Source organism: Grammomys surdaster, unplaced genomic scaffold (genome assembly GCF_004785775.1).
Source record: "Grammomys surdaster isolate TR1022 unplaced genomic scaffold, NIH_TR_1.0 125408, whole genome shotgun sequence".
In the NCBI taxonomy this organism is placed as follows: Eukaryota; Metazoa; Chordata; class Mammalia; order Rodentia; family Muridae; genus Grammomys; species Grammomys surdaster.
The window spans coordinates 929,926-942,189 of record NW_021620278.1 but is presented as its reverse complement, the minus strand read 5'-3'; the positions used below and the strand labels follow the sequence as shown (position 1 = coordinate 942,189).

Here is a 12,264-nt window from a genome sequence, read left to right as displayed (position 1 = left end):
CCTTCCTGTCTTTCTGTCTTCTTTCTTTTTGTTTGAGTGTGTGTCTGCAGCATTTGTAGGGATATTTGTCTGTAGGTCCATGTCTGTGCCTGAATTGATATTAGATGTTTTCCTTGATCACTCTGCAGTTTATTTAATCGAGGTGGGTCTCTCACTGAACCTGGAGTTAGTCTAGCTAGCTGGCTTGTTCTGGGATCTCTGCCTCTGCCTCTCCTGTGCTGGGTTTATAGTTAGCTGCCTCATTTATGTGGGCACTGGAAGGTCCCAGCTGTGGTCCTCAGGCTTGTAGGCAAGTGTTCATCCCTGGTACCATCTCTCCAGCCCTTCTTACTCACTTTATTACCATTTGTTTTGGCTAGAATTATTTCCCTGTCTTAGGCTCCCACGGGCATCACGATTTAATGGCTGCCTTTCAACTTGCTCGAAGCTGAGGTGCTGATGTCCCAGGCAGGCCTGGAAGTCTTCGGTTTCCTGCTCCTGTCCCCTAGAACTTAGTGCCTTTGATATGCCAACAGTGAGGCATGCCCTCAGATGCTGAGGAAGTCAGACTTGCGTAATATCGAGCAGGACCAGCTGGTAGCCTCCAAGCTCAAGGAAGCCCAACTGGGAAGGGTGTTTCCTCAAAGAAGCTTTTTGTCACCCATTAGAGGGAACACCTTATTTGGTGCTGATTCTGGCCTGACAGTGTCTCTTTGTCCTAGGATGCAGGGCAGGGGCTTCGGGTTTGGGGTCCACCCCTCATGTGGGACAGGGGCTCTCCAGCTCCGGGACCTACCCCTTTGATGCCTACACACATTTTTTTTTTCCACCACGGGACCTCGTGATGTCATAGCTGACAGTGACACCATTGTGGTTTGGACTGCTTAGCTGTGAGCCAGGGAAGAGGAAGCTGACTTAGCTTACCAGCAGGAGGTAGGGCAAGAGAGTGTCCTTACATCCCTAGTGTGGGCCATGCTAAGGCTCCGGTGGGAAGGTAGCTGTTATGCTCCAACCTGTAGCTCTGTCTGACCCTTACCAGCTTGAATCGGGTGATGGCAGACTGCCTGACATCTCTAAGGTCTTCCATATCCATCCTGTTTCTTCTTTTGTGCGTGTGTGTGCGTGTGTGTGTGTGTGTGTGTGTGTGTGTGTGTGTGTATGATGTTTTGTTCTTTTGAAACAGGGTCTTGCTTTGTAGCTTTTGGTTGGCCTGGAACTTCCTTTGTAGGCCAGGTTGGCCTTGAACTTATAGAGATCCACACGTCTCTGGTTCCCCAGTGCTAGGATTAAAGGTTTGTGCTACTACGCCAGGCTCCATTTCTACTTTATAGAGGTGTAGGGGCTAGGTTTGTGGATGCTATGTTGTTCCTCATTTAAGAAGACCTGCTCCCAGCCCACATGTTCAGTGTAGGAGGCTTGCAAGAAGTCACAGTCTGAGTGAGTATGCGCTCCTGTTTAAACTGGAAAGTGACAGCATCCAGTGACCTGCTCAGAGGTGCTGGGTCCTTAAGAGGACTAGGGAGCCACCACTATTCTCTTTGGGAGCCTGGGCCTTCGTTGACCCAACCCCTCTGTCAAGCAAGACACAGGGAAGACTCTCCACTCACTACCACCCGAGATGTTTGTCAGGAAGGCCCGTGCACGTTATCGGGTTTTGGCCTTAGGACCATAGTGACCTAGAGTTCAGAAAACTGAGTCAGTTTGAAGTTGAAAGCTGAGTGGGAAGTAACTTGGGAGTACTCTTGCAGGCCATGTACAAAGACATTTTTTGTCCTCTGGGGACAGGACAGAGGCTGTGGATCCTGAATTCTGAAGTCAGGTATGACTTCCACTTTGGGCCAGACTGAGTTGGGCCTCCAGTTTCCTTCCTTGTTCTGAATCTCCATTGCTCCAAGCCTGGCCACGTCAGTGAGGCCCTCTCAGAGCGAGCATTGGAATCCAGGCCTGTGGCTGTTAGACACTGGGTGGGACGCTCAGTTGCTTGGAGCAGAGGATGGAGTGTAACTCTGGACTGGACAGTGGATCTATGAAGAAGGGTTCTGGAATGTTGACTCAGATTGCAGAACCCCTGCCAATACCCTAGCTATGCCCTGTGCCTGGCCTCCCACTGCTGACCTACAGCCCAGCTTCTGTCTACAGCTCACAGAGCCAAGGTTCCTAATGAGGCTGTGACCAGCTGCTTGCTCTCAGGCTGCCTGAGCCTCTGGCCATGAGCCTGGGTCCTGCTGCTTCCTGCTTTCTCTGGCAGGAGTCCATTCCCAACTCTTTGCTCCTCAGGTCCCCACTCTTGCCTCTCCGTGGCTTGGTCCTGTGGTCACATCCTCACCTTGTCTTGTCACCCATTTGATTCTCCCCGAATTCTACCCTCCTGCAATAATCCCCAGAGAACTTTCCTGGCCTTGAGTCCCAGAGCATGGCAGACTGGAAATGAGTGGATAGCAGCTGGAGGCTGGAGGGACTGGGAGCCAGCGAGACCCTCTAGCTGGGCAGGAAGTTTGCTAGAATCAACAAAGACTCATGAGGCTGTGTATCTGTGGCCAGTTTGTGAAAGAAGTAATACCAACTGTATTAAACAATTGTTGGGGCCACGTGTGGTGGATTGAATATGCAATCCCTTGGAAGGTGGGAGCAGGAAGATGGAGAGAGATCCAGGCCAGCACTGTCTCAAACACACACACACACACACACATACACACACACACACACACACACACACACACACACACACACACACAAACCAAACCCTGTAATTCTGCAGAATTTGCAAAACACCTTATTGTATGTAATATTTTTTGTATCAGACCCAGGAAGCATGTACTGTTGTCAGGTTCATTCTACAGAGGAAAAGGGGAAATGACCTTTGTTTATTTGAAAATACAATGATCAGGGCTGGTGCTTGGGAGATAGCTTAGCAGTTAGGGGCACTAGCTGCTCTTACAGAGGACCTTGGTTTGATGCCTAGCACTGACATAGTTTATTGCCATCTGGAACCATATTTCCAGGGGAACTGATATCCTGGGGCGCCAGGCACACGCATACATTTAAGAAAACACTCATACGCATAACATTAAAAAGGTATGGAACTTGGGCCTTCATGCTTGTTACCAAATGATCTGCATGCCAGCCTTCTTTGGGTGACAGTCAGCCACAGGAACAGCTTTGCCGTAATCACCCTGGTTGCCCACTCTGAGTGGAGTGGACTTGAAACTGAGCTGATGTCTGTGGTGTCTCCTGAGAGCCAGGCATATGAAGAGCCAGTACTCCACATGGCTCCGGCAGGTGTCTAATAAATAGATGAGACAGTAATCAACAAAAGCGAAAGATCTAATGTCCTACCTAATTTCAGAATAGGGCTGATGCACTGAATGCAAAAAGCCCGTCCATGTTCAGCCAGTAGGGCAGCAGGCCTCTACTCTTGCTAGAAGAGATAAGAGGGCTAGGCCTTCTCGTGGTCCTCCTGCTCTCCCCAACCAAAACCCAGCTTCCATCCATAGGCTGCAGAGTCACACTGTGGCTACCACCCAAATGTGATGGTGGTTGGTTGAGGCCACTACATGGGCTGTGATCTGAATGCTGCCCTTCAGTTTCTGGGGACAGAGCAGCCTTGTCATTTCTTGATCGGTTCTCATGTGAGCTAAACACAGCTCAGTGAATAGGAAATAAGAACTTTTGCTATTGTTGATTAGCACTGCATCTATTTATTAGACACCTACCCCAGCCCCAGCCACGTACAGCATCCAGTTCTTCGCATTCACCAGCTTGCTTAATCATGACACTTCAGATGGTGGGCATGGCTCCATTCCCATTTTGTAGATGCCAAAACCAAGAGGGAAGGGGAATCAAACTAGGTTCTGGCTCAAAGAGAGATCACAGTAGTGTGTCAGGGAAGACACAAGGAGAACAAAGAGTTAACTCAAATATGTTCTAACCTGGGAAATATAGAAACAGTCCTAGGCTGTCATAGGAGCCTCCTGGAGGGATTTGTGACTTCCATCTGGGGTTTGGGGTTTATATGAGAGAGAGAGAGAGAGAGAGAGAGAGAGAGAGAGAGAGAGAGAGAGGATGGTGGGGTGAATAGAATATGAAGAAACCGAGCAGTCTGCTCTGCAGAATATGTGGTCAGAGGTAGTAGCAGAGGTCAGGGTGTGGAAGAGGAGTGTGGGAGTCGGATGGATGCCCAGCATCAAGTGGCTGGTAGCAGATGCTGGAGAAGTTTTTTTCCAGCCTGAGGGCAGCTGAATAAAGAGGGGCCAGTTCTGGAAGTAGGAAGTTGGCTTACGTCTGTCTGCAAAGGGACATATGCTAGACACCAACAGTGAAGAGACTGGCTGGCAGGAGTTGCCCAGGTGTTGAGGAGAGCCAGTTGGAGATGAAGAGACCTGTATCAAAGGGCCTCAGGGTGATAGCAGAGAGGGTGGGGCATTCTCTGTCACTGAACCGAGTACTATTTGGGGGCAGAGCCCTTGGCATGTAGGCTGGAGCCTGGCCCTAAGAGCCGGATCCCAGCGTGGGTTTCCTGTCTGCTGCAGCACACTTCTACAGCACATCACAGACAGCAGTTCGGAGGAGGGATGTGTCGCCCCTGGGCCATCTACCTGTGATGTGGTTGGTCCTTCCTGACGCCAATGCTCTTTGTTTCCATGATGGTTGGCAGGCCTGGCCGCCTAGGCCTTGCGTCGCTGTGACAGTTTGGCTTGATGTGGCTGTACCGCCACAGTCTGTGGGGCTTCTATAAATCTCCAAGATCAAGACTTTAATGCACCTCCCACACCTACCATGCAAATGATGTGGTCTCTCTAGTGCTTGAAAATAGCTTCCGGCTGAGTGGAGGGTCCTTGGGCAGATGCCTCTTTCTGTCCCCAACAGCTGTCTCATTTGACCTGGGATGTAGTGGCCCTTTTGCCTGGAAACATCAATGAACTCTTAACCACTCTATAAAGCAAGGCAAAATCATAGGACATGAACTATCTCAGTCAGTAAAGTGGATGAGCACATGCTTGGAATCACAACACTGGGAACGTGAGATAGGCAGATCCCTGGGTTCACTGAGTGGCCAATGAGAGACCTTGTCTTGAAATCAAGGTAGAGAATGCACTAAGAAGAGCTTGACATCTCTCTCTCTCTCTCTCTCTCTCTCTCTCACACACACACACACACACACACACACACACACACACACACTAGTACCCCCATATGCACACACAGGACAGCTGTGTGTCCTTGCACATACTTGCACATGTGTACCTGCATACATAGAGAGAGGTACACATGTTCATGTTCACCCTCCCTCTGTACCCATACGTGCATGTGCACCTGAACATACACAAACAGTTGTGCATGCACACCTCTACTCAGACACACAAAGATCACAGGTTATAAAATTGTCAGAGCCATGGAGGCTGATGTAGCTATGAGGAGTTCCCAGTCTGCACCTGCACTGCATCTCCTGGCTCTTTCATTTCTGCATTGTGGAATGGGCTTTGTTTTAGTTACCTTTCAATTTCTTCGAAGAGGCATCATGACTAAGGCAATTGATAAAAGAAAACATTTAATTGGGGGCTTGCTTACTGTTTCAGAGGGTGAATCCATGACTGTCATGATGGGGAGCATGACAGGCAGTTAGGCATGGTGCTGGAACAGTAGCTGAGAGTTTACATCTCTTTCTCAAGTAGGAGACTAAGAGAGGGAGAGAGGGAGGGAAGGAGAGACTCCTCTTGGCATAGGCTTTTCAAACCTTGCATCCCACCACTATGTCACACCTTCTTCAACAAGGCCACACCTCCAAATCCTTCCCAGAACAGTTCCACCAACTAGAGACACAGCTTTCAAATGTATGAGTTCATGGGAGCCATTCCCGTCCAAACCATCAAAGGCTTGTACTGACCTCAATAGTTTGGTTCAAAGAAGAAGGTGGGGAAATTCATGTGAGTGTCCCCAGAATGGCACCTCACACAATAGGCACTTTTTCTGGGTATAAACCTTACCAGTCTTTCTAGCTTATATAAATGGTGGTGCTAGTGGCTACATACTCTTTATCGTAATCTGGGAGCTCTTCCATGCCACCTTCCCTATCTTGCTCTATACCAGCCTCAGTGATAGATCTATGCCTAGGGTCTTGTCATCTATCATCCATTCACCTCTCAATCTGTCCATCTCTGCATCTATCTTTCCACCTATCTATTCATTCATCCTACCCAACCGTTCTTCCATCCATCCTTCCTTCCATCTCTCATCCATTTATTCATCTTTCCATTTCTCTTTCCCTCCATTTCTACACCATCCATCCATCCATCCATCCATCCACACACCCATCTACCCATCCATTCATCCATCCCTCCCTCACTTCAGTTTTACATCCATCCATTTCCACATCTATCCATTTCTTTACCTATCTCCATCCATCTATTCTCTTTTCAATCTTTGCCTACCAGGTACAGTATGTGGTTAATTCTTCCCTGTTCAGTAGGTCCTGAAGGTTACTGAAGGTGTCCAATTCTGACTTGGAACCTTGTTTGCTTTTTGTTTTGTTTTTTTTGTTCATTTGTTTGTTTGTTTGTTTGTTTGTTTGTTTTCTCAGACAGAGTTTCACCATGTAGCCCTGGCAGTCCTAGAACTCTATGTAGACCAGGTTAGCCTCGAACCCACAGAGACCCACTGGCCTCTGCCAACTGAGTGCTGGAATTAAAGGCATGTGCCACTCCACTACTCCCTGCTAGAGGCTTTATCTTTTGAATAACTAACTCACATAAACATGCTGACAGCATCAAGTGAAGTTGGGTTCATTTCCTCATTTTCAGTGCTGGATCCCCGTGGCCTGGGGGTGGGGGTGAATCTGTATCTCTTCAATTTAAAGCAAAAGACTAGTCCTCCCCAGCCTTGGGAAACTCAGGACTTGTTGTGAGCCCTCACCACTGCCCCCATTCCCACCCCCATTCCTCTGCTGTTCCTGTAGTGGTCCTGAGGTCCAGCCCCCAGGGCTATGTTTTGGGGTGTTGGGTAGCTCCCGTTGCAGTGACCTTTTGTTCTGCATTGCGCAGGGGCTTTCTGTTCCTCATTGTTCAGTCCTGACAGAGATTGTGGCTTCTCTTTTTTTCCTCTGTCCAGTAGAATAAACAGACCTGGAGGTTGTTGAGGGAAGCGTGGGCCCCTTTGCCAGCTGCTGGGGCTGGGGTCACACATAGTGGCAGGAGAAAGCACCAGAGAATTTATTCATAGTGAAGTGGGGGCAAGGAGGCTACCTTGTTGATGGGCAGATCAATGAAACAGTCCAACTTGGCTGAGGCAAGGCCCTTTCCCATCAGGCCCTCTGTGTCTGGCAGGAAGTTGTTTCTAGCCAAAGCAGTGCTTCTCTGGGCCGCTAGAAGCTGCCCAGGCCACAGATGAGTTATCACCCACCCAGGGCATAAACTCCAGAGCTGACAGGGATAGGGTTTCCATGAGATGGATGCCACCTACAGCCCCTGTGGAGCAGGAGGCTGCTGCTGGAGGAAGTAGAGGGGGCAAAGAGAAAGATCTTAGTGAATGAGACAAATAGTTTCTCCGGGAAGCCTAGTCTGGGAGTTATGTTGGGGACACTCAGGCCTTTCGTGTCAGTTAGCATTCTGTGGAGTGATGGGTACAAATGAGCTATGACACTGATTTGTAGGGTTCAGGGCTCCCCAAAGTCTGCTTGTGTGTGCCTTCCTCACCCCCTTCTTCCAACGTACCTTACTTTCTCCGTAGGATGGGATAATCAAACCACATTGAGTACAACAGAGGAGTCTCTAATCCCTAGGAAGAGTTCTTTCTTTTTCCTTTCCTCTTTATGATCAGTGTGGCACCCTAACCCAGAGACTCTCCCCCTTAGATGTAAAAGGGTCAGCCAGTCACTGATGTACCTTTGACTTTGAGCACAGTCAGTGAGGCTCCAAACAGTGTGGAGCACCCTTACAGTGTGTGCTCAGACCCAACTGATTGTTTTGTCATGAAATGGAAGGAGAAAGTGTCAGAATAGTGTGTGTAGGCATGTGCACATGTACTTGGATGTGTGTGCAACTGTCCAGAGGGAGCTGCAGTGACTTTTTCAGACTGGGTACTCAGCATGGTTCTGCGACTTCTCTCACCCAGCTGTCTGCATGACCTTACTGAAAATGATTGCCCTGGTGGGGGAACTCAGAGATAGGTCAGGACTGCAGATGCATTTATGTTCAGGCTTAGTGCCCAGGAGGAGGACCTTGCCTCGAGGAAATGACATTAGAATTACTATCTTACTCAGGGTAGCAACTGCTGATCACTCTTTTCTGTCTGGCTCTGAGTAGGAGAGCTCACACTGTAGTCTCAGAGGGGCCTCCATCTGGGGTTACTGGGTGAGCATGAAGACAAGGCAGGGGGCTGCATTGGGTTGCTTATCCAGGGCACAGCCTGGGCGGTGGCCTGAAGAGAGAAGCACACTGAAGGCTTGCGTGTGTTTGGACTTTGGCCAAAGGGAGCATGAGACAGCTAGGGCACTGTGGGGCAGGACCAGAAGAGCCCAAGACTGTCCACAGCAGGGAACTCCAGTCCCTTGAGTCATGGCTTCTGGTGGCTTTCAGCTGTTATCACTGAGTGACTGAGGAAAGAAAAACATGGTAAGCTCAGAGGTCACTCACTGCACAGCACTAAGCAAGGTAGCTTGATGCTCTCCAGACACTGCTGGGGAGGGGGAGGGGGAAGACAGAAAGCAGAGCCACAGCCCACAGATCATGGTAGTCTATGCAGTAGATACAGACCAAATGAGCCTAGTAGGAAGGTTGGCATCTTCTCTGATTGGCTTGTTTACAGCTGCTTTTCAGACACTGATCTGAGCCTTTGCTGTGATAATTGTTGGCTATTTTCTGTATCTCTCTTGCTCCCATGGAGTTGAGTCAGGAATCCACATCCAGAGAGATGGAGACATTTGCCTATGAGCATACATTTGGTGGGTGGAAGAATAAGAAAACAAAACCATGCCTTTCTGACTCTCCACCTTGATCTGAGGAGTCAGGGGATTCGTCAGGGGATTCGTCAGGGTTGCTGGTTTAATAAATGTTCATTTAGCTCCTGTTGACCACATGATGGCAGCTGCTGGTACAATGAAGAGTGCAAATCAGCACTCAACTTTAACCTAGAACCACCTCCTGGTCGTCTCCAGGTGACATCAGCAGGAGCTGCAAGGGCGTTGGGTGTGTGTTCACACCCTCTTTGCTCTTGTAGGTCCACTCCTGTTGTTTGCTCATGAGTTCACATTTGTGCAGAAGTGGCTAATTCATGCTTGTACCTAAAGGCTCAAATTGCCATTCCATCATTTGGAAGGAAGCCTGAGGCTTAAGCAGGTCTCCAGAGTACTGGAATAGGCCCAGTGGTGACAGCTGCTGCTGCTGTACACTTCCCAGGGCCACATGGAGATCTGAGGGAGGGCCTTGTGTTTCTCACCATTGATTCTGTGCCATGTGAGTGCTGTTTTCTTTCTCTCTCCTCCCCGTCTGTCTCCCTTTCATAATTATTTATTAAAATTTTTTTAAAAAATGTGAGTGTGCCTGCATGTATGTATGTGAACCACATGCATGCAGGAGTATGCAGAACTTAGAAGGGAGAGTCAGATCCTTTGGAACTGGAGTTACAGGCAGTTGTGAGCTGCCGTGTTGGTGCTGGGAACTGAACTCAAGTCCTCTTCAAGAGTAGTATGTGCTTTTAACCACTGAGCTATCTCTGGAGCTCCTCCTCCCCTTCTTTTCTGGTCTTTCCCTGGAAATATTTGGCACAGACATTGAAATCATTGCCAAGAGAGGCAGACAGGACCCAGGCTCAAATTTCTGTCACTGCCTTAGATGGCTAACCTGCCTTCATTATGCTTGTTTCCTTTCTATGCAATGGTCAGAGTCCATCTTGATTGGTTGTTAGAGAACTTAATGCAATAATACACCCATCTCAGGTCCAGGCTCTGGAAGCAGAGCCTGAGGCATGGCTTCTTGTAACCGGAGAAGGCTCTTAGGCAAGAGGGTGGGGTGGCAGGATGTGGCAGCAGGGTCACATGGTTGCCAGCCAAAACTTATGGGTGTTGGTCCTGGTTTGAGGCCAAGGTATTACTTCTTAGTTGAAGACTAGTCAGCCAGTGCTGAGGCTATTCTCCTGACAATGGGAGTCTAAGCATGGCCAGGAGCCCCCACTGGTCCAAACCTTCCAAGCCCATAAGTGTTAGGCAGCACTGGTATGAGGAGGTGCACAGGTTTGTTTCCATCCTGTATTAACTTCCTGAGGCAGCTCTGCCATGGCCTATGTTAGAATCATCAGTCTAGAGGTGGTACGGCCACTACCTCTGCCCTCTGTCATAGGTGTCAGTATGTGAACATGTACGTATACACCTGTGTGTGTATGCATGGATTTGAGTGCAAGGACACACGGTCCCATTTCAGAACAATGACATGAAGGTCAGAAGAGTTTATCTCTATGTTCAGAGAGAGCTCAGAGGAGGAAGAGCCTACATTACACCCAGGAGAGTTGAGGGTACGTTTGGGAGAAGGAAGACCTCAGCCAGAAGGACAGAGGGACAGATGGGTAGACATCCTAAAAAAAAGCAGTTTTGTGTGGAGGTCCTTGTCACAGTGAACCAAGCCACTGTCTTAAAAACCTACATCTTCTCAGAGCCCTGATAGGACTCCTTCCCTCAGGTGGGAAGCCCTAAAGTAACCCACTCCCTAGCCTAGCACCTCCACCTGCAGACACAAACGTGCCATGTTGAAGAGGGAGGCCAAGGAGGGAAAAAGCCTGGATTGTACTTTTTCAAGCCTTCCTTATCCTCCAACGCAAGAGCCCATCCACGAGGCCTGGTGACAGGTTTGCTGGAGTCCAGAGTCATGCTGATGGCTGCCTCCCTTCTTCCCTTCCAGATTGTCTTGACGCCCTACCAGCCAGAATCTGGGAACGTGTGTCAGAGCTCACAGGAATACTATAACACAAAGGTTCAGATGTGCTGTGCTAAATGTCCACCTGGTGAGAGGCAGCTGCTGGGACTTGGGAAGGTGGTGCCATGGAGGGAGGGAGTGCTTGTCCAGGAATGAGGTTCTTAAATTCTCACTGGGCTGATTCCAGGGACATACATTCTAAGATTCACCTTGCCCTGGGGTCTTGCACATGCTGTGTCCTCCACTGAACACACTTCTCAGTGCCTTCTCTTGGATAATACCTACCGACATTTTGGCCCTGTCTCCTTGTCCAGGAAGCCTCCTCAGTACTCCAATGATATCCCAGTTCTTCTCATAGCCCCACTGTGTGCTATATCTACTCCTCTAGAGTAGTGACTGTAGCTTGGTCCCTGTGGAATTTCCAGCACATGACTGGCCTACATTGATGTCCTGTACATAATTACCAAGTAAATGAATGTATATCCATATCATAGATGGTGGACCTGAGCCCGGACCCCATTGGGGAGAACTGAGTAGCTGGCCCCAAGAGCTGAGTAGCCAATCAAGTGTATGCATTCACTTAAATAGCATTTATAATGTACCTAGTGTGTGCTCAATCTGCTGGGATTGTAGCAGAATGCTGGGCAGACATTCCTGATTCTCATCCGCATGGAGTCTACTATATTTCTTTTTTTTTTAAAGTAAGATTTATTTATTTTTATTTTTACACTATTGATGTTTTGCCTGCATATTTGCCTGTGCACCACACTTCACACAAGTGCCCTTGGAGGTCAGAAGAGAATCTTCTAGATTCTTGGAACTGGCAGCACAGATGGTTGTTAGTCACCATGTGGTTGCTGAGAATCAAACCGAATCCTTGGAAAGAGCAGCCAGTGCTCTTAAATGCTGTGCCATCTCTCCAGCCCCAAGACTACTTTCTAACAGAGGACAGACAAATTATCTAAGAGATATATGGTGCTGTCTGCTCACAGTAGGTGTTGTGATGGAAAGAAGAGTACACAGGGCTGATGGAGACAGAGAAGGATGGGTACTTCAGATGAGATTGGGTAGTCCAGGAAGGTCTCTCTGAGCCCTGTAAAGGGGACAGAGGAAAGCCACACAAACATGGGATCCAGCAGGCCAGGAAATAAGTGCAAAGCCCTAAAGTTGGGCCCTGTTTAGTGAGCTCAAAGAACCTTGAGGCTGCTGTTTGTTGCCAAGAGTGAAAGAAGAGTGTGACAGGAGGTGTGGATGAAGAGATGAGAGCTGGTAAGAAGGCTCGGTAAAGGCACAAGCCTGAGGACCTGAACCAATGAATGATGGAAGGAGAAAACAGGTTTACACACACACACACACACACACACACACACACACACACACACACACA

At 48.8% G+C, this 12,264-nt stretch overlaps 1 protein-coding gene across 2 annotated transcripts in view; it reads left to right on the top strand.

Moving 5' to 3' along the window:
* Tnfrsf1b (TNF receptor superfamily member 1B) overlaps positions 1 to 12,264 on the top strand; it is a 31,679-nt gene that overhangs the window by 4,612 nt on the left and 14,803 nt on the right. For both annotated transcript variants that reach the window (XM_028785996.1, XM_028785997.1), the window contains exon 2: positions 10,863 to 10,965. In XM_028785996.1, the coding sequence (XP_028641829.1) occupies positions 10,863 to 10,965 (103 nt within the window). The remainder of the gene's footprint in view (positions 1 to 10,862; positions 10,966 to 12,264) is intronic.